The sequence below is a fragment of the Heliangelus exortis genome, chromosome 2 (assembly GCF_036169615.1).
Source record: "Heliangelus exortis chromosome 2, bHelExo1.hap1, whole genome shotgun sequence".
In the NCBI taxonomy this organism is placed as follows: domain Eukaryota; kingdom Metazoa; phylum Chordata; class Aves; order Apodiformes; family Trochilidae; genus Heliangelus; species Heliangelus exortis.
This window is the reverse complement of record NC_092423.1, coordinates 19,870,503-19,893,402: the sequence shown is the minus strand read 5'-3', so window position 1 is coordinate 19,893,402 and position 22,900 is coordinate 19,870,503. Positions and strand designations below refer to the sequence as shown.

Below are 22,900 nucleotides of genomic sequence, written 5' to 3'. Positions count from 1 at the left end.
CTAATGTGAGAATTCATCAATGTTCATGGCAGATGCCATTAGTCCCAGTGCCTGTCCAAAGATCCTCACCTTCATTGCACTACACTTGTACATGTGCTACTGCTGGTTCAAATTCATGCTGTGTGGCAGAATGTATTTTCAGTGCAATTACTCTCAGTATCCTTCATCCTTATTCTTCATGGTATGAAATGCTACATGACTCTTCCACTAGACCAAGAGGCACTGCTCCCTCTCACAGGGCTGCTTTCCATCCCAAAATTAAGACAAGGAAAATACACACTAACTTGTCTGTCTCTGCAGAGTAAATGACTGAGAACAGGTAGAAAATTAGTTTAGAGTAATTTTAGGATTAAATACTATTGATTATTGATTACTGTCTATTAGAGCAACAGTTGCCTTGTACATTGGGAATGGAAGCAAAGTGCTTGCTGGAGTTCATGTAGTCTAGCTGTCTTTGCTATTAAAGTATCAAAATCACTGTATTAAGTAGTCACTTTGCTATATTACTCCTAATGGCTTGCCTGCATTTTGAGTGCATCTGAGTTTTAAGACTGCAATAGTAGTTATCATGTTAAATCTTTGGAAATTTAGAGAGTAAATCTTACGCGGATACTATGTATGCACTGAATTTTCCCTCTGCTGTGCCAGATCTTTGTTTCTTCTTCAATATTTTACAACATTAAAGAGGCTAATGTATAAATATAATTATACTTTTTGACACTTCTAGAATTCACAAAATCGCTGAAGTCATGATGAAGATTAATAACATAATTACTGGTAAAACATGCTTATCTTGATGAAGAGGTTTTGCATCCCGGAGAATATAGTTTGAGAGTTTCTAAAACACAGTTGAGGAACTCAGTATTAACCTGGAAGGTTTTCCCATGCATTCTTAACCTGGTCTAACAGACAGTCAATTTACACTAATCTAGACTAATTGCTTTACCAAAGTAGGGATGAAATGTTTTTAAAAAGGCAAAATGTTACTTGATAAAAATTCAGGTAACAGACATGAATGATTATTAGGTTCCAGATTTTCAATATGTTTTAAAAAGGCAACTCAAATCTCTATCTTTGACAAGGAAAAAGTGTACATAAAAAGGAGTTAAATATAATGAAGAGATTTACGAAACCCGTGTTTATGTGACCCTATTACGTAACTAATATTTTTGTGATTTCCTTACATTGAACCAAAATCTAGAAGACTTAAGTTCATAATTTCTTGTTCTGTCCAGTCAGAGCTTTTCATTTAGAGATGATGTGCATCACGATATCCTTATATCCAGGTCTCTTTAAGAAGCTGAAGTTAGCTGCTTAGTTTACGTGTATTATTTTAAGTTATTTATGCACTGAAATCTAAAATTTAAAGGAGTATTACAAGGATATTATACTGTATAATTTTTGAAGCGATAGTTTTTATATGAAAGGAGTTAGCTCTTCAGCTCTGTTTGTACCTTTGCTTTTTACAAAGCTGAGCATGAACAAAGCTGTTTTGTGAGAGCCCTTTCTGTCACTGGTCTTGTTCTGAAGGCCTCTGCTTTGCAAACAGCATCAATCTCATTCTGATTTAGGGAAAGGCAACTGAAATTAGTGACTGTATTAATTAATTAAATCTTTCTTAATTAGACCAGACTCTACTGTTTTCAGTGGGGTCACCTTTCAGTTCCACATTCCAATAGAGAGCATTAGAGCTCACAGTTAGTTAATTTATGCTTTTAAACTATGTATCCAGTATTTTTAAAATCTCTATTAACAGTATGGCTTTCTGAACTCTAGTTGAGAAAACTTATCCAACTGGTAGACAAAACGGGGAACTCTAGAAAAAAGTACATTAAGGACCTAGCATCAGGAGTAAATGTAAAAAGGTGTTATCAGCATGGTGGAATGGATTATGAGTTCTTTGCTGGGTGGACTGCTTAGTTTGCTTCCTTCTCCTGCAGTACCTTCACTGCTTGGTGTGGAAGCTCCAGCTAAAGGGAGTTCTGTGGAACAGTAGGTAGGACTCTTCTTTTAAAGTCTTAGCCAGTAAAGGACATCTCAACATTTCTTCTGGAAAAGGAAATGGGGAGAGACTTGTTTACAAAATTTCATATATGCTCTCAAAAATGTGCCTATATATCTGCATTTTCACTGTGATTTTTTAGGCTTTTTCTCTCCTGGAAAAAATAATTAAATAAGAGTGTATGATACTTTTGCTTTAGCATGTTGACTAAAATAAAAAATAAAAACAAAGTAGTTGGCATGTAGAACAATACACAGTGTTGGGTGAATGCTATAGTTAGACTGTGCGACCATTCAGCAAGATTTGGACAGACTGGAGAGTTGGGCCAAGAGGAACCTCATGAGGTTCAACAAGTGCAGAGTCCTGCACCTGGGAAGGAATAACAAAATGAAGCAGTACAGGTTAGGAGGCAGTCTGCTAGAGAGCAGTCCCATGGAGAGGGACCTTGGAATCCTAGTGGACAAAGGTTATCCAGGGATGGCAATGTCCCCTTGTGGCCAAGAAGGCCAATGGGATCCTGGGGTGCATTAAGAAGAGTGTGTCTTGTAGATAGAGGGAGGTGTCCTCTACTCTGCCCTAGTGAGACCTCACCTGGAGTATTGCATCCACTTCTGGGCTCTCCTGTTCAAGAGGGACAGGGATTTACTTGAGAGAGTCCAATGGAGGGCTACAAGGATGATTAAGGGACTCCAACACCTGCCTTATGGAGAAAGGCTGAGACCTGGGGCTTTTTAATCTGGAGAGGAAAATCAAAGAGGATCTAATTGATGTGTATAAATATATGAAGGCTGGTTGTTCAGAAGGAAGGTGCAACTTCTCACTTGTGCCCTGTGGTAAGACGAGGGGCCATGGTTTCAAGATAGAGCACGGGAAGTTCCACCTCAACATGAGGAAGAATTTCTTTAAGGGTTGGGGAGCCCTGGTACAGGCTCCCTAGAGAGGCTGTGGAGACCCATCTGGATGCATTTCTGAGTGACCTGCCCTGGTTTTGGTCCTGCTCTGGCAGGGGGTTGGACTCAGTGATCTTCAGAGGTCCCTCCCAATGTTTTGTGATTCTGTGATTCTGCTCTGTGACTTGTCTGGGGAGGATGTTGTACTCTCATTTGAGCATGTTAATGTATTTTTGCAGTTTTGAAGGTGTCTGAAAAGAGCCTTTCTCCTTGACTGTGAGGCTGGGCTCTGTCCATTTCTACCTCCGTCAACCCCAGCACACCACAAAGGGACAGTAGACAGGCCTGAAGTGGTCAGGGGGAGGGCAGCTGGTCTAAGGCACCCCCAAGGCAGAAATAGACATGGGCACAGCAGTTGAGACAGCCTCTTCTTGCCCCACTTTAGTGCCCCAGGCTCACAGTTCAGGCTTCTACAGATGGGCCAGGTGAGGCTCTGTGGCTTCTTCCTGCAAGGATGGGAGCTTACAGAGAACTTGTGCAGGGATCCAGATACACTGGAGCCCTGTTAAAGAGTGAGATTCTATTGAGGGCTGGCCTGGGGCCCACCAAAGTCAGCAGAAGTCCAAATATTGGGTCTGTTCTTTAATCCGTGTGGGTGTCTTCTTCTTGGCTGAGAGCTTAGCTGCTATCATCAGTGTGTTTTACTTAGCCACATCACAGAAACAAAAGTAAATGCAGAGATTTCTTTTTTCTGGCAGGGCCTTTTTTGTTTCTAATTAAAATGTTTAGTCTTTAGAAATTTCCTTATTAGTGTTCTACAGTTATACTGCTGAGTAAGAAACAGGGGATCTTTGCAAAGAACGAAGTGAATTAGTTTTAGCTAACTGCATCTGAAAAGCAGAGCACGTGATCTTTTGGCCTTGCTCTGAGAGTAACTCAGCTAGTATTTTGGACAGCAAGCTCTCTGAATATCAGACTCAGGAAAAAAATGTCACAGATTATTAGAAATGGGATGGATGGGAGCAGGCTTTACTGGAAACATTGGCTAAGCTTACACTGTAATTGCTGTGCTGAAGCAGTAAACAGCTGCTGATCCTGTGATCTTTCTGGTGAAAAACAAGCATTTGTTGGAGCTATTTTTCAGATGTATGTTGTTGTTTGCATGGTATTTCAAATGTCCTACTTGGTATTTATATTATTAGCTTAGTGTTCAACATTACAATAAATGTGTTTACTTATTACAGAATTACTGACCCTTAAAACATCTGCTTCTCAGCTGAACATGCATGGTTCAGTGGGTGTGGGTAGCTTCTGTTAGCCATTCTTTCATAATATTTTGCAGTCTTTGGCAAGCAGTTTGAGTCAGATTCTGACCTCAGATGCACTCCTGTACAATGAGAATAGTTGCACTACAGTCAACAGCATACTTCTAGTTTTATGTCAGTGTTAACTGAGGGCAGGGGACATTGCAGCGAGTGGGCTACAATCCTGTCTAATTCTTGCCTGGCTGAGTGCTTTAAGCAGAAGACACAAAAACTCTAGTGGCTTCAGACTGATGCCAAAGTTGCATTCATTCTTCTAGAGATAGAGCAAGGATATGGCAGAAGGTTCACCAAATTGTTATGAGGAATAAAGGGTTCTGTGTCTATCATCATGAGTGCAAGAGCTGTAGCTGCAGTCTGACAGTCTTGGAAGAGCAGTGTCTGGCTGGAGCATGCCTGTGCTGTCTCTTGCCTCTTGCACTTGTCTCTTGTCTCTTGCACTACCACATACTGGATCTGGGGAACAGCTCAGAAGTTTCTTTTGGAGATGAAGAGTGAGCTTTAGTTGCCTCATGAACTGGGGGATGGGCCTGGGACAGCTGTCATTTTCTGCGTCAAGGAGAAGATTGTACTGAAGGCTCTGTGGTTGGTGTTGAAATAGGGAAAGTAATAATTCTGGGAGCTTTGGTGTCTGCAAAAAAATCAGCATTTTCCTCCTTCCCCTTATTCTCAGCCTTAGGTCAGTGTTTCTCAGCCCAGTCTCCCTTTTTCCCATCCCAAGTGAATTTTCCAAGGTCTGCATGCTATTTCTGCTCGTAATGCCTGCAGCTGCACCCTGACACCCTGCTCCAAAGCTGCAGAAAGAGCACCCATCTTAGACCTCCCTTTCCCCCAGACCCAGCTGCCTCCTCTACTGCTGGGCCACCTGAGGAGAGGGAAGAGGCTCAGCAGTTGGGAGAACACTGCAATTGCAGGCAAGATGTCTTCAGTCTTATGCTGGTTGGGGTTAAAACTGATTAAAATGTTAGGAGGAATTGGCCTATAACTTATCTCAGAGTCTTTAGCATGTACTTAATTCTTTAGGCAGTAACAGGAAGGGTGGGACAGTCTTTTTCTTCTGTTTCTGCAGGGCATCTCCCATCCTGGGTCTTGTCAGCATCAGGGGAACTTCATCATTATGATCACAGAAGCAAAAATTAATGCCAACCAAGTGTGGGCGGATGGGTTGGTATCAGCTGGGACTTCCATAATGGAAAGCATTCAAAAGTGAAAATGTGGCATGAATTTAATATACACAGCATCCCCTGGAGGTTTGTGCTGCAACTTACAGTCTGGGTGATTGAACAATCCTTTCCATAACTGGCTCCTCTTACATATACTATCAAGTAATTGTTAGAAGACAAGTTCATTTTGGCATTATTTTGTGGATGAGTGATGGCTTAAACAATATTGGTGGTATACTTTGAGACAGGTTTCACTCTGAAAAAGAAAAATGTTTTGCAGAAATATTTCACAACTTATCTTTTTCAGAATGGTGGAAAATTTCCATGGTTTTGTTCAATGATTTATCACCAACAGTTTATTATTATTGTATTTTCTTGTACATAGATTTAATGCTGACAGCTCTGTTTCTGTGAATTCAATGGGCTCTCCTGAAGAACTTCAAGCCATACAGACTGTTTATGCTAGATAATGGATATCCAAATAAGAATGCAGTGAAAATTGGCCAGCACAATACATGGAAACATCTTGATATGGTTAATTTGACATATAAATAAACCATATTCACACCCTGAATGAAACAACTTACTGAAAAAAGCAGTAATCAGTGTTTCATGTGAAGCATCTTTTTGATGTGGAAGGCAGTTTTCATATTTCCAGGCTATAGTATTTAGTATGCTTCCTTCTGTAAAGGAGGAAAACTCCTGATAAAGCAATTCTGCTGTTGTTGGTGTCCTGTGGAAACTGGTGATTGAGCCTGGAGAATACAGCAGCAGATGGTATAGCCCTGCACGGGGTCAATAAGCTGTGGAAATACAAAACTGCCAATCCTGAAATTGAAAACAGGTGGCAAAAAATTTCACTTGGAGATTTGGCATCTGTAAGTAATCAGTTACTGTAAGAGCCTTGGTCAGACACAAATTAAGTTTATTGCTGATTGCATTTTCAATAAGTAAAGGAGAAAGCATCTGCATTTGGTTAGAATCACAATACAAAGTAGAAATACATAGAAAGTGTTTAGAAGGAGTTGATTTGGGGTTTTTTTTTGTTTGTTTCCTTGAGTATATACCGTTCATTTGATTTTTTTTTTTCTTGGTATTCTGGTTGAGGAAAAAATATGTATTGTAACAGTTTTAGCACTGCTTCTGGGATCAAGGCTTTTTTTCAGAGTTTTCAAACTGATTCTTCCCATTCCTATATCACTTTCTGCTTCTAAAAAATGTAAATAAATAAATAAACGAGGACATCTGGATTTGATTTGAGGGGATTTAATTTCAAATAAGGAAATAAAAAAGCTATTTTGACTAGAACAGAACTATGCTAATGGGGGATGTTGTGTTCTTGAACTTTGTCCTTTCTGGCAAGCCCTCCTCCCCACAAATGGTAACTGCAGATGTCTGACAGTGACCTTATGATGACTTTCCTAGCAGTGACAGGGATTTAAGAGCAGGCAATGTGTTAGTGGGTGCTAGTTTGAGAAAAGTAAGTTTCTTGTAGGCCAAACTGAAGTTTAGAAGAATTTTAAAACAACAGAAGTTACCTCCCCAGAAGTTACTGTGTAGGTAGCCTACATTAAACAAGTTGATCCCTTGATTTTGATCACCTAGAATATTCTGGGTTTAATGGATTTCATGTTAGTCAGGACAAAAAAGGTTCAGACCATGGGGAAAAACTAACTCAATGATGCTAGAGCCAGAACAACCCTTTCAGTATTCAAGAGGATTTAAAAGCTGGGGAGTTTATCTTCTCTACTTAGTGTTGTATGGAGCATATACATTTGTGAGAAGGTAGGAGTGCCCATTTCTAGAAATTTTGAGAGTCTGCTACAGCTGCATTCAACTCAGTTTTCAGCAGGTGGATGTTTCAGAGAGGCTACTGCCTCCTCTCAGACACTGTGCCCTACTGGAAGCAGCTTGACATCAAAGGGACAATCAGCATCCACAGCTACACTCTTATCATTAGATCTTCAGGAGGTCACACATTTGCCTTTACCTATCCCAGAAGTGATTATAATTCTATCTTGAACTGTGTGGGGAGAATCCTCATATAAGGAAGAAACTGGGCTTACTAATGGGAAGAACCAGAAGATCAACAGTTGGTGGATTTCTGTGGGGACATGTTTTAGATGGAATGATGTTCAGAAAGTGCTAAAAGATCATCCTGCAAAAATTATGCCTCTGTCAGGAACCTGCAAAATGTTAAATGTTCAGTCATGTCAAGGAATGCTGGCCAAAGGGTTTGGTAATATAAAACATTCACAAATTCCTGTATCAACAGATGTATTGCCTCATGGGACTACCTCCCAGCCTATTTGTCATTGCATAGAACATTATTATCTTTCTGGCAACAGAATAATATTCCTGTGGCAATTGCAGCAATGGCTTGCATGGACCAATATATATTGGATCTATATTTAATATTAGTTTAACTTTTAAATGTTGTTTAATAGAGGAAGCAGCATGCTTTGACTAATCAGCTCTTCACAGACCACTGGCAAGTATTCCTGATCACTGTGAGGCTCAGTGTATATGGCTTCCGGATCACTGTGGGAGATTTTAAGATATCCACTTCTTGGCTATATGGTGCATGTTGCAGTAGCAGAATACTACAGTTCTGATTGATTTCTCTAGCTTCTAAGTTTTCTAATAGAGGCAAGGAGAGCCCAGTCTATAAGCAGCAGCTCTTATTGTGTTGTTGTATGTTAGATATCATCAGTAAATTAGCTTCTTTTTCCTGGAATCCAAACAACCCACTGGACTAAATGAGTACAGCCATTTCATTCCAGTCCCAATGTGTTTTGCCACTGCTTTGACTAAGTGATTTTCTTAGTGATTTATATCACATTTGTTCATGGAACCATAAGTGAAAATTTATAAAATGCATGTAGACTGCTCTGTAAGTTAAACAAGTTTACCATCCACAGGTTTGAAGAGTGTGAAATAGGCCCAGTGCTGTTGGTATACACTCATTCCTGATATTAAGTTCAGATATGACAGATCCTAATTTTAAAATTTTAAAAACAGAAATAAGATTCCTTTTGTGATACTAAGAAAGTAAATTATAGCAAAATTGAATTCAGGCATGTCATGTTGCTTATCAGAGCAATCTGACTCTATGCAGAGCTCCACACAGTCTTCTCTGCTGTTTTATCTTCCTCTGACAGGCACTAAAGAGAATAATATCTAATTTCAGACAATAAGGCTGGCAGGAGGTAACACACAAATGGGGCCAAAGCCTATGACTGAGATTAAAAGGCAGCCTGCAGTCTGTCCATGCATCACCTTTTCCTCTCTGCTCCTCCTCGTTCCTGGCAGAGGCTAAACAAAAGGGGTACAAGCTTTTACCTCTTCTTGGAGATCACCTAGGCTGATGTTAGACCAGAAAATTCAGATGCTGGCTGCAAAAGCAGATTTAGTCTTTGACGTGAATATTTATTGTCAACACTGATTAGTGTTTAATACACTCTTCCTCCCAAGATTTAAGGTTACAAATGTGATAAAAGATTTGAGCACCTGCAGAGTCTGTGTTTTCATTATAAATTTGTAACTTTCTAATTCCCAAATGGAATTAAAGCCTTGTGATAATTCCTTAATGTTGGTGCTTAAATTGTACTCCCAAACACCCATTTGTGGATCTTGTAGTTATCTGAAAATAAGAAACAAAAAGTTGATGCCTCTTGTATGACTGAAATACTTCTTCTTTCTGGGGATTAGCTGCTCAGTTGAGGGCTGCAAGGAGAGGCCTCAGGATCCAGCATGTCCAATGCACTTCTGAGGGTAGAACCTGCAGGTGGTCTTTGCAAGAGCAGACAAAAATTCTGTTTCTCTTCTAAGCCCGAGTACTGGTGTCTTGTATTTGCATAGTTTCCTAGTGGTTATGCACTCTTCAAGGAAGTGAAACAGAGTTTAAGGCTCATTTTACCCTGGAGGATGTCTTCCATCTCCCAGCAAGATGTCCCACTTTTGAAGTTGTTCCAGAAAATATTGAAGACTAATTGGAACAGATGAGAGAGGTTGGGATGGAGAGTTTGAAAAAAAACATGGACTGTCACTAGCACTGATAAAAAAAGAAAAGATTTTACTCTCAGTTTTGAGAGACAGTTCTGTCCCAGTGAGCATGTGCCTTCCAAAACTGGAAACCAGAAGCGAGTGAGCTTTCAGCCAGGGAAGAAAGGTGGGCAAGCCAGCTCTTAGTAAGGTGGGGAGATAGGGTTTGGCAGAATCTTTTACTAACTGAGCCTGACTGCATCCTTTGCTGCTAGATATCCCTGTCCTTACATTTATCTGAAGAGAAAATACCACAGAGCAGGCATGTTAACTGTAGTGGCTTTGGAATTGATGGTTCTGCAGAACAGTGCACAGGGAGAGCCAGCCTCTGGAAGCTTAGCAGTGGCTTGTCCAGGATGCCCAGACATCCAGGAGTTTGAAGTTTTTCCCTCTGTCATTCAGACATGGAAAGATATACCTGTAGTGAGCAAGTTGTTTCTCTGCATGAGTAAATGAGGTGTACATGTTGGGGAAAGCAGTCAGCTTTCAGCAAGAAGACAAATTAATTTGAGATTAACTCCTCAGTGGAGTGGAACTGACAGCTCTGTGGAGGATGAACAGTTCTAGAGACTGTTAAAGTGCTATTTAGGTTCACCAGGTCGAGACTTGTGTAAGACATAAGTGATTTGACAGTGTGGAAAGACATGGTAGGGGTGCAGAGTTTATGCCCTGCTTGTTTCTCTGCTTTGAGTTAATAGGAGCAAACCCACAATGACTCTGAATATATTGTTGAGAAATTTAAATACGATTTCTAGGGTCACATTTTGCCAAGGAATCAGGTAAATTTTTGCACTGTATTCTTACAAGACTGAATTAAGTCTAGCTCTTGCTGAATCATTTCCCTGCTGGGAGATGTAGAGTTTGTTTCCAAACCTTGCTGTGGCTTTGGTGGCTCTGGATGGGCTGTCAGAAAGTCTGTGGGTTAAAACCTTGGCAGCAAGATGCATTACCTTAGAAATATAAGACTGCTGTAAAAGATGCTGGTTCATGCAGCTCTGGATAGTGCTTTACTGTCATTGATTCTCAAGGACAGAAGTATGGGGACTCATAGCAGACTGCTGGCACTATGCTCTGTTTGAAAAGGGAAAAATGGCACGTTGAGACAGCATTAATATGTGCTTGTCGGGAATCAAATTTGTAGTGGGTTGAATGAGAATAAACAGAGGTGATTTTTCAAGTATATTTTACAGATATATCAGTCTCTTTCTAACAAAATAGGCACTTCAACTGGCTTATTTTCAAAAATCATTCTGTACATGGCGTGATCCTTTATTTGATAAATAAGGCAGGAAGAGGTAAACATTCAAATGTCATTGTGTCCAAAAGCTTCCAAACCCCACTATATTTCTTCTTATTTCCAGACATTTTTTCCTCTTCCTGCTTGAATTTTCCTTCTAACCAGTAATAATAAAGAACCTGAGCAATAGCTGGAGCATGAGTGAGCTGAGGAAGTCACTGAATAAAAGTGTAAACGTTCTGCACTACAGTGATTACTCAATAACACGAACCTTCTTGTGAAGGTCTCTTCCTCACAGAGCCATTGTTTCACCTCTCTTAATGCACTGGGCAGTGTTTGCATGCATCAAAGTCATTGAGTCATTCTCTGAGCCCCTACAAGCTCAGTTCCATTTACAAAATAAGCCCCTCCAAAGCACTTTGTTGAAGAAATGTACAGAATTGCCTTGTCCTGTGGGTCGTCTCTATTCTTTTTTGCCCTCTGAAAAGTAAAATAACATACTCTTCATCTGATGACCAATGTGTAATGGTCTTCACACATGACATATTGTCCTAGCTTAGAAATGCTCAGGCACAGCAGAGGGAGTTGTAAATCTGTCCCTCTGTAAGCACAGAATGATGTCATTTGAGCTGGCTCATCCTGCCACAGCTTCCCAAACACCATGTGCTTTGCAGCACAGCAGTATCCATCTCTGCCTCCTCACAAAGGAAATGCACAGATGAAACTTTTGTCCAAGGCATTCTAGCAAAGCCACCCCAGCAGGGATGCAGCAAAGCTGTTGATGTTATTTCTTGGGGCCGTTGTGGTAGAATCGGAAGGGGTATAATAAAGGAAAAAACACATTTATTCAGTCTTTTCCCAGAACATGTCTACCCAGTTTCATGGTTCATGAAAGCTTTCATGTATTAAAAGTCAATGCCAGCAATGCACTTTCCTCATTTTATTTAGGCACAATGGAAGTGCATGTAAACAGTGTCAGATGTAATATATATTAAAAACTAAGCTTTATTTTTACATTCTAAAACCCTTTTAAAGGGGTTAAGTCCCTCCAGTCCTGTTTGTTAGTTTAAAACTGCAAAACCACCCTTTCTGCACTTTACCTCTTTATTACTCCTGTATTTGCAAAATTCACAAGTACTAGTAGGGCTGTCTTGTGGGAGAAGACAAAAGCAATATTCAATACTCTGTATATCAGAAGGTCCAATTAAACATTTGCTAGATAATTTCATAGCTTTGACAAGTTTCAAGATTTATGCACTATTTTTTCTTCTGTTTCCCCAGTATCTCTGCCAGTTTTCAAATGGGTTATTTCTTTTCTGCCAAGCAAAGAATGCTTTTCTATCATTCATATCTCTAACTGTCTTAATTCTTATTTTTATGTCTCTGCTTCTTGACAGGTTTAATACAGCTGTTCTCTGACTCTAAATACATTTCTACAACAATTCCTCCTTAATGTATAATTTATTTATTTATTGGTTCCCACATCCAGTCTAGCAATGCAGATTTTTGTGCCAGATCTTAAGAACAGCCTCCACTCCAATTTTCTCTCATTAGTGTGCTAGAAACAATTTGGGTTTTTTTCTCCAGCAGATCTCCTAATGAAGCTAAAGTGAGACTTTTCCTGAAAAGAAGCTGAAGGCATTTAGACCCATTTTCATTTCAGTGACAAATTTAGTCTCTGTTTGATAAGACAGAAAATAGTTTGCCCCTGCACAGTAACAGAGTCTAGAAAAAAATAAACAATGACATTTCAATAATAAAATAGTACATAGCTATTATCTGGCACTTGTCATCAGAAGCACAGAACAGATTTAACAGAGAAAGCCAGTATCATCATCTGCATCTTACAGATAGCAAAAGTGAAGTCTCCATTGAGCTATAATGCAAAAATACTACAAAAAAAAAAATTAGTAACCCAGGCTTCCACAGTACTTTTTTTGGTTCATTTTATAGAATCCATCTCCACACCATACTGATGTACTGCACCACTGGAGCCCTTATTGCTTAAAATCACTCTTGTGATACCTGCTTAATGCATATGAATGAAAATGGAATGAAATAGATCTTCTTTTTTATAGTTTTGTACTATTCTTTTGGAATATAATATACAGAAAAAATGTATAGAGAAATACAAATTGAACAGTAATTGCAAGTTGTGGATGAAGAGATGTTATAAGAACATCAAGAGTTTGAAACTTTTTTTAAAAAAATTGTAATTGTCAATTCTTGACCAACCCATCTCTATGGAAAAAGCCTTAAGAAAAGAAACAAATTTAATGCAATTCAGGGTATAAGTAAAGCCAAGAAAATTAGGTCAAAAATATCTTGAGAATTTTAAAGTAGAAATTTCTAATGTATTTCTCAGTCATTGCCAACCTAACCATGTAACCCTGCCATAAAAGCCAAGTGAGACCATCTTTATTGTTCATGACCTGTGGGGCAACTCTGTGTTTGAACATTCCAATTTTACAAACACTCCAATTTACTTTAACTTTTTGCAGGACATTTTACAAAAATTATGTCTTGACACCACAGTGTAGTAGTTTGGGCACTAAGCTTTCCCTTTTCATTAAATGAATTCACAAATTCCTCAAATGATCAATCTATTTACTTACAGCTGGCACAGTCATTCTAAATCCTGAACCACTCTTGGTCTAGGAAACATTCATGTGCAGAAAATGAAAGACATAAAAATTCCGTATATAATGCTTAACAAAAATCAAGGGGTTGAAATTTTAAGTTGTGTCCGAATCAGTTTGTGCATCTAGCACTGTGCTGAAGGAAAGCCCAAGTTATGTCTCCATAAACAGTTGTGATTTTAACTTTCCCATCTTCAAAAATCTCTCTTTTACCAGCTTACTGCAAGAAAACTCAGGCAGCTTTTTTTCTCCAGCTTTTATAATGTCAGATAATGTTACATTCCCTGCTGCCCATTTCTGGCAATTGCTTTTTCATTTTCCAGTTTTCCAAATCCTAAGCCCTCTGAAACATCCAATCCCACAAACCACTTCCTTTCTACTCCTGTGAGGGGGGCAGAGGGAGCTGAGGGCACAGCAGGACAAATGTCCCATGCTTCAGTCATTCCAGGGCTGTGTTGCATGATCTGCCTTGTTTGGAAGTGTTCAGGTGGACTGGGGCTCTGAGTGATGTCACTTGATGTAGGCTGTGTTTTGTCCCACTGCCACAGACTCAGTAAGAAATGAGATAGGTTCAAGTAAGGGTGTTTATCCCTGTTTGCAGTCAAATTTGCTAAGAAGGTGATTCCACTCCGTTGGGCATGTAGGAGAGGAAAACTTTGGTCTGCTTGTCTGTCAGTGTTGTGCCACCTTTTTTCTCTTATTTCCGCTGTGTTCAGTCTCTAATCTGTGCCTGCAAGGTGATGCTGTGTATACATGTATGTATGGGTAGTTCCATTGAATTACTGTGTAAGCTTTGTTTTCTTGTCTGTACCTCTTTGCCTGAGCCACCAAATCCAGTGTGGTTGCCTTTGGTATGAATGCTGACATCTCTGTGCCTGAGTCCAAGCCATCCTGACAGGGCTGCTCAAGAAGCCAATTGCCATCCGATTCAGCTCCAGCACCTTTGAGTGACAGCCCTGTGGAGAGCTGACTGATGCTGCCTTGGCCAGAGTTGTGTCCCTGGAATTGTGGCTCTTCAGCTCTGCATACTGCAAAAAGACTATCACTGTCTGTGCTAATGCCATTTTTCAAGCACTGGGCTGGCATCTCTCTCAGCCTCCAGCTTTTCAATGGCTAAAACTGAAGACAGCCCCTCTGCCAAAGTTGCACTGGCCACTGACTGCTGGGAAGGGCATAAATTAACCAAGCTAACACAGTTTCAGACATCCCAGATATGTGCTGTCTTCTCCTTTGACGAATCATGCAAAAGGAGTTCCAGACATGCTGCAGTTCAAATTACAAATGAACAGTCCATTTTTACATGCTTTCCTCCACTGCTCAGAAATGGAAATTAGTCCTAATGATATGACTGCAAAATTGTCCATCTAGCTTTTAAACTCCATTTTATCACCTGCATACCTGTGCACATGGATGTGCATCTTCTAGCTGAATGGATTTCTTGATCGTTCTGGTTAAGTTGGGTTGTTCTATTGCACTGGTTTGATAGATCCTTCAGGGAAAAGAAAAATGCCTTCTCTTAATATTACTGTCCAACATTAGCAATCACCCAGTGACCCAGTTATTGACTAGAAACATGCCTTTATAAACTTTTGTCCAATGTGTTTAAATAAAATATCCTTGAAATTAGTATTCTCTGGAAAACTTTTGAATCTAGGTTGGAAAAGCAAGAATTTAAATATAAATGGAGTATTATAGACAGATCTTCTTTCAGCAGGATAATTTTTTGTTCAATTCTTTATTTTTTCTTCTTTTTACATAAGTGATTTTGTGGGTTTGTAATAAAGTGAGGTTTGGACAGAAAATACAGAATTTACTCATGAATTAACATTTTTACATTGTAGCTACTATGCTTATTCAGAAAATCTCAGATTATTTAAAACATGCTCATTTCTTGGTTTTCTAGGCTGCAAGTTGATAATCCACAAAATATACAATTATTAATGCTTTGATTTGTGTGCCAGGGACATAAGAATATTACAGATATATGTCCATTTGCTCTACATGAAAACTTAGTCTGCAACAAATATTCATCTAGGTACATCTGGGTGTCTGTGGTAGTAATAATTAATGGTAGTACTAATGAGAAAGTGGCTATAAAACCTGTTTGTTTGGTGTGCAAACATTAAGTGATCATAATCATGGTTAATATGGGTAGCTAAAGTAAAAGGCCAAAAGGAAGAACACCGGGACTGTTCAAGGAAGGAAAGGCTAAACCAGAATCAATTCCATCTTAATTTTCTGTGGTTTCCTTTCAAAGCAATTTTATCACCCTGTCTCAGAGAAGGTGAAGATTGGCAATAAGGGATTATACTCTGCATTGTTAGTATAAGCATAATTGTGGTTTTTAGTGTTTCAAAAGTAATATAAAAGGTCTCCATCTGTGGAGTCCAGATGAGCACGAGACGTGTAAAAGTCTAGTAGGTATGAAATGTTGCATGCCTTCCATTACTATTTCTATTGGCATTTCAGTTCCTTCATGAATACATCTTTCTGTTTGATATTTGATTTTGCTGGCATTCAGGCTGTGTCAGATTTAGAGTTATCTTGCAAGCAGTCCGTTGAATAGACATTTCAATGTGTGAATATTTCTGGGCTTTTTTAAAAAATAGTCTTGTTGATTATGGTGCATTTATGAAATTAGTCAAATTGCAGAGTTGGCCTAAATACGTGCAATCATGAAATGTAATTAACATGTTTTTCATAAATGCAATTCTGAAATTCTAATGTGCTGAAACACCTCTGTTAGACCTCATGGAAAAGGGGGAAAAAACACCAGAAGCAGTTGAATGAGTGGTAGATGTTTTGTCTATTTGCCTTTTTGGTTTCAAAATAATTTCTTTCTTCTTTAGTTACATTGTTGTCCATAACATTTTGAACATTTATTTTTTCCTTGTAAGGAGAGCAAGATCTTAATTTTACATAAAGCTTGATACAGATGGGAGTGCTCTACTAAATCAGAGAGAGATATCTTACTTGTCAATCTCTGCTGTTTATTTACTTAGGATTTTTCCCTTTTTGTTTGATGGCAAGCTTGGCAAAGCAGAGAGCCCATACTCCTACTGTTGTCAGATGGCCTCTTCCCTTCCTTTCAGTAGATCTTTCTTGTACAGACTAATCCACACTTCCAGTCTATAAGAGCTGCTTGTATATTTCACAGTATTGAAGTAGTTTTCTCTACTTATTCAGAACTGATTTGTGTTAATAAGTGCTAAGCAGTTCTGTGCATCTGTACAGGACCCTCATCATTCTGCCCAAAACCTCAGACTAGCAAAGCGATCTCAAAAGTCAGGTCCTGATGTGCAAGTAGATACAGGTTTTGGTTTTCTGTCATCCATCAAGTTAGCTTTACACTGTTTAAAAGCTTTTTTTGGTAATTGTTAAAAAGTAATCTAAGTTAGTAAAAAAACTATTTTCTGGTGGTTTAGGCAATAGATGCCAAAATCTTTCAAAATTCTTTTTCCTGTGTGTGTAAAACTGTACAGGGGGAAATTCAGTGATCCCTAAATGTGAGCAAAAATGAGCTTGTCTGTAATTTTTACCCATTGCCCTTCCTCCATCCCATCTCTAAATATTCTGCATAGGTCTTCCTGTTTGTGTGAACGATGTCTCTTTTCCCATAAAGCCTTTGGTGGTAATTCTGTTCAGTTTCATCAACTACAAGGGGCTGAACTGGCCAACTAAGGCAAGGGTTTCTGAATTTTCCAGCAGTCAGTCAGTCAGTCAGTTTTTAACTCTAAATGATCTCTGAGCAGTGAAAGCTTTTTATAGACTTATTTCCCCTACCCCACTGTCATTCTATCTTTATTCAACATATAAATGTTAAATTTTAACTTACCCAAAGGGGAAAAGAAGCTGCATACATAGTGATTTCCATTGCTAATGTTATGAAAATTCAAGGACAACAGCTAAAGGACCAGACCAAAACACCAGCTTAATTTCATATTCGTTAGAAATACCTGTACTCTATTTTTACTACTTCCAAAATCCTGCAGTACAGTATCAGCTTTGTAGGCTTTCATGCTGAGGTATTTGCATGCAAGTGACAGGACATATATGTAACCCTCTTGTGGTTTGCACATTAAAATATCACTGAAAACATTTAAGTCCAATTTTAACAGACTCTGAGGCTTATTGTAGTTCTGAGTGGCTGTTCATACAAGTTGAACAAGTTGCTACACATCTGTGTTTGCCAATATTATGATTTTATTATTAATGAGATATTACAGCATTTGGCTGCTTTTCCACTTGATTTGAATGACAGGTTCTCCTTCAGTGTTAATTAGGTGTGAGCTCTGAGATCTAAAAGAGTTTAATACTTTGGTACATTTCTTCTAAAATGCTTTTTAATGTAATTTATTAGCTACACAGAGTTTTCAACCAGAAACAAGAAACCGTTTTAATTTATGAACTACTGCTATTTTACATCTCGAAGGCAACTCTTCTATAAGCTACCTGAGAATTAATTTTTTTTCTGAGAATTTGTATATTTAAATTATATTTACATAAAAGGAAAACTCCCTTTTTAAGAAAAAAAAGTCTTGTTTTTCATCTTCTCAACATTAGAGATCTGTTGGGATAAACCACAGACAACATGCAGGATCAGAGCTGGTCTGTTCCAAGCCCATCATCTCTCTCTATCTCTTCCTCTATGTAGGAGGAAGACTACATTAAATTCTACTTCCTATCCCCTGAAAACACATCCAGATTTAATCTCACGTAGTCTAGTGGTAACACTGGTAGAGTCTTTCATGGATAATGGTGAAAAGAAGCCCAGCAAAGACAGAAAACAGAAAACATTATCAGTTCATTTTTTTAATTCTTGCTACTATTAAATTTGCAATGATACAATGCCTTCTGAATACAGTTAGATGATGATAAAGCTTCCTTATATCAGTATAGTTTGTACCTGTAACTTAATATTTATCAGTGTAATGGCAGTAACTGTGGTTTAGAAGAGTTTCTATACTTCAAGAAAAAAAGAATGTAATAAAAACAGTTGAAGCAGGATAAAAATTGTGCACTAGTGACGTCAAAGATTTCTCTGATGGGGAATGGCCCATGCCAATATTGTGGATGACATGAGCAGTTATACTGAAAAATGTGTAGAATTTCCAAGGCAGTTGAAATACTCCAACATACTTATCTCCTGCTTCTCTATGGCACTGTATTTTATTATTTTTTAAAAGCAGTTTATGTTACAACAACTTAAAGCTTAGAAACCACATTCATTTCTAGTCAGTGGGAGATGGGAGGATGTGGGAGAACAAAGTTTATTTGCTTTCCATTACAAATGAAGCTCAAACTGAGGTAACTAGAATGTAAGATTCTCCCCCAGCTTTCACATTTTCTGTTTGCTAATTTAGATGATTGCCTCAATGTATCAACTGTTGACCATAAGAAGAGTATGCTGCAAGGGAAAAACAGGAGTAATATGCTTTTTGCCTTTCTCTCTCTTTCCACATGGGTTTTGAGCCACCCAGGGCAGCCAGGAAAGAGGCTTCAGAAGAAAGGAATAGGGTCCAGCAGACATGTAGCTGTTGCAGTGTGTCCTGGGCCCTCTGTTTCTAGGCCTCTTCTTGGAAGAGATGCCAGGGCATGTTGGAGCCCTGGACTCAGCTGTAGCAGGAGAGCCACCATGGCCTCCAGGGATCCAGCCTCAGGTGTTGTGTGTTTATCATAGACAGAGAGCACCCATCTGTCATGGCATCTGAGAAACTTTCTGGTTCCCTTATCCCCATAACAGCATGGTGAGAGCCTCCTCGCTGAAGCAGGGAGGGCAGCTTTGAATTGACTTTGCCAACTGTGGAGAAATCAGTTCATAAGCTGAGCTCTCCTGCATCTGGAAGATGATTGCTTGATAAAACAGTAGGTTGGTTGCAATGTGTTGAAGATAAGTGTTCTAAGGCTTTTAAGAAATGAAAGGAAACATTTCAAAAAGCCACCAATTAAAACTATTTCTCCTTTTAGACCCAAAGAGAGTATAAAAAGTGTTTTTCTTACCGCAAGGTATGCACCCCTCTTGATGATGTTAACTGAAATACATTAACAAATATATTTCAATTGCCATTTGGACTGGGCAAACTGGAAATTACTTAAAAATTAATGGTTTTGTGTTTGTAATAGTTTTACTCGCATGCAAAAGTTGTAATAAAGTCCAAAAGAAATTTGTAAATCACACCACCCCGGGGCCCTACCTCCAGCCCTTTTGTATGATCTTTGATCAGTGGATAGGCAAGTTTCGAAGTTGCGGAAGTTGCAGGGAAAAGAAAATGTTTAGAGAAGTGTACAAAACTTAGTCCAAATTCTTGAATAAGTATAATTTTCTCTCCTTTAAAATCTTAAGTTGTAGTAGAAACTTTGCCAGAGATATAAATGGCTATTCTACAGAGCTGTTCAAAACATTTATAAAAAATTACTATTCTTAGGTTTTCGATTATGTAAGTAAACCAACATTCCACTCACTTCTCTTGTTCTATTTTTTTATTCCCCTGGCAAACAGGTGTGTTTTATGATGTTGTTCAGAGCTTCCCTCGAGTGGAGGAAAATGTGCGCGTGGATTTGCGTGTAAGCAGCCACAGGTGGAGAAGGAACTCAGAGTCTCTCAAATCAGTCGACACCAACAGAGCCAGCATGGGGCAAGATTCCTCTGAGCCAGGGGGTTTTACAGACCTGCTGCTTGAGGAGGGCCATGACAACACCACCCAAATTGAGGTAGAAGTTAATTCCGTCTAACTTTTTATTCAGTTTGTTATCTTTGATTTGGGGTAAGTAAAATATTGAGATATTTACTTCAGCATACTTAAACATTGGTGGGGAAGAGGTGGGTCTTTCTAGTTGTGACCCCATCAGTACATGGAAGCCAGCTTTTTGCTCCTGTCCTGAGTCTGGAGCCTGTTCTTTCTGACTTCTGAAGAGTATCTTGAGAATATGTATCTCTTTGCTAGAAAACAGTGGTGGGAAGTCCTGCATAGTATCAGTTCTTGCTGGAGAACTGGAAAAGAAAGTATTATTCAAATAAAACAGAATACTTTAGTAGAAGTTGGAGTAAACAGCTTGATTTGTGAGATGTTTCATGGTCTTTATGGAGAGTGATATCCAGACACAAAGAGGACAAGGCCCTAGAAGAATGAGAAATTGGAAGAAAATTCAGATTGGCTATTGGAGCAGTTTGCCCCTACTATTCAATTCTTGATCTTTCGAAGAAGGATAACAAATCCATCTACATGAAGCCGTGAGATTTTCTCCCTCTTATTCAACCTTTAGTTGCTTGTTTAAAAACTTTAACTGCTACATTGCCCTCATTTGAACATACTGTAAATCCAAGTGAGAACTAATTCTGCTTTAAAAAGCTGCCCTCATTTTCAAGTAGTATAGGGAGAGCAGAAGTTGACCATAATGTGATATTTTGCTTGATTGGTGCAAAATGTCTTCACTAAAGATGACTTGTGGGAATTTTGATATTTTTGTTATGGTGGTTCTGCATAAGCACAGTGGCGAAAAAGCGAGTGTTAATGTTATAATTATTGTATTTTCCTGATTTTTTTTTTTTTTTTTTTAAGTATTAGGTTTTGCGGTTTTCATATTGAAAAAGAGGATGTAGGTTTTATAATAAAACACAGCTTGAAATAAGCCATGCTTAAAGTTTTCAGTCTTTATATTCTGCTTTCAAAACAACAGTGCAATTTATTTTTCAGGTCTGAGGTTTTCACTCTCAGATAAACAAAACAGCTTTCAGATTTTGTGTTGCTATCTGACACAGTAACAAAGGCAATGCAGTGTAAAAGCCATCTATAGAGATTGTATCAATGGAGTAAAAAAATAATAATGCTTTCTGAGAGATATTTGTTTTTTAAGCTTTCTAGTTTGCACAGTATTAATTATGTTTCCTCTTGCATAAACATGAAAGTCACCAGTTGGTAAACTGTATTTTTTAATTACATGTTGATTTTATGATTTTTTTTTTAATATATTTTTTTGCTCCCTGTAATCTCCATCTGGCTTTACTTGTAGCAATTCTTTCAGGCACAACACAGATCAATCTTGCTTCTAATTATTTTAGCAGGTAAATTGGAAGATGTCTTGGATACAGAAAAATTTGAGAAGCTGATCTGTTCATGGCTTACTTGTACATCCACATGTAGTGTATCCATTCAGTTGAGTTCCAAATTCTTATGAGGCAAAATGGGTCAGAGGACCCCATCTAACTCTACTATATGGCAAAGTTCAAGAAAAAAAAATGCTTGCAAATGAAGATACCTAGAATGGTTTGGGTTTTTTTGTTTGTTTGTTTTGTTTTCTTTTTTTTTCTTTTTGCTTTTTTTCTTTTCCAGGGCCATCTTTTCCCACAGATTAATCACCTTACAGTGTCTTAACCTCAAAAGTACATCACTCTTATTAAATTTTGTGGTCTGTAGCAGTCTTCTCTTTCTCTAAGGACTCCCCAGCATAAGATGACTGAGTTGTGGTTTTACACATTATCAGATCCCAGCTTAAATCCCTGCTACAACATACAGGCATTTTACAAAAAACTTTTGATGCCCAGCTTTACAGAGAAGGTAAAGAGTACAACAGAAATTCACAGTGGAAGAATCCGGGTGTCACAAAGTCTTCTGCAGCTTGAGAGCTTATCAGTAGTGCTGGAGAGCATATTGATTTTTTATAAACTCTTCTTCTCTGTGTTGCAGCTCTTGCTGAAGAAAATCCAGAGAACAGCTACTATCTGCCACTCATATGACATTACAGAATTAGAACATCCCTCCATCACAGATACTGTTTCTCCCTAAAATGTTTTGCAAGCTTGCCATGCCAATGTGCAAGACTTCTTTTACAGGAAGGCTGTTGATGATGAACACATCTTTAATTTTCACTTGATACTGTTTTCTGTTCTTCTTTATAATGATGTGTTTATCCAGCTTTAAAAAATGCAGAGCAAACAAGCACTCCCCCTTCCCCCAAAAGGCAATATTCTGGTGACACAGTGTAGCAGAGTTGGCTTCATGACAAATGAGAGCATCAAAGAGTCAGAGGAACTTTCTGGAGGTTGGAAGTATCAGAATTGCATCCTGTATGTACTGACAATCTGGTGCTCAGGTCTGTCCTGTGCAAAGACCTCCAGTTGATTTAGACTGCTGGCAATGTTTTTCTCCACCTGTGGATGCAAGGCTAAGGGGGAAATGTGTACTGATCTGTAGTTATAAGGACCTCAGAGACTGGGAATACTGTGGGGCATATTTGAGAAAACAGGTGGAACATTCAAAAACAAAGTGCTGTTTATGTAATTGATTCTTCTTTCTAGAAAGTTGGTCTCTTGGCATTTCACAATCTTACCATTTCAAGCCTAGCTTTCATTATTTCTTTTTTTTTTTTTTTTTTTTTTTTACCTCCACCTACCCCTCCTTCCCGTCTTCCTGGTGACTTTCTAGCAGTGGGGGTCAGGCTTGCTTTTTCATTTGTTGAGTCATCTACTGGTTTTGCTTATTGTGTTAAGGATATTCTGAAGTACTTTTTATTTTGAATAAATGGAGCCTAGGAAATGCAATGCGTAAGGTGGAATTTGTTGCTGGGAACACTGTAAGTCCTTGGAAAAGCAATGAGCATGAAAAT

General features: G+C 38.6%; 1 protein-coding gene across 1 annotated transcript in view; it reads left to right on the top strand.

Moving 5' to 3' along the window:
* Window positions 1-22,900, top strand: part of PLXDC2 (plexin domain containing 2) — a 241,864-nt gene that overhangs the window by 90,039 nt on the left and 128,925 nt on the right. Inside the window, exon 2 of the mRNA XM_071735081.1 lies at window positions 19,797-20,008. Within this exon, the coding sequence (XP_071591182.1) occupies window positions 19,797-20,008 (212 nt within the window). The remainder of the gene's footprint in view (window positions 1-19,796; window positions 20,009-22,900) is intronic.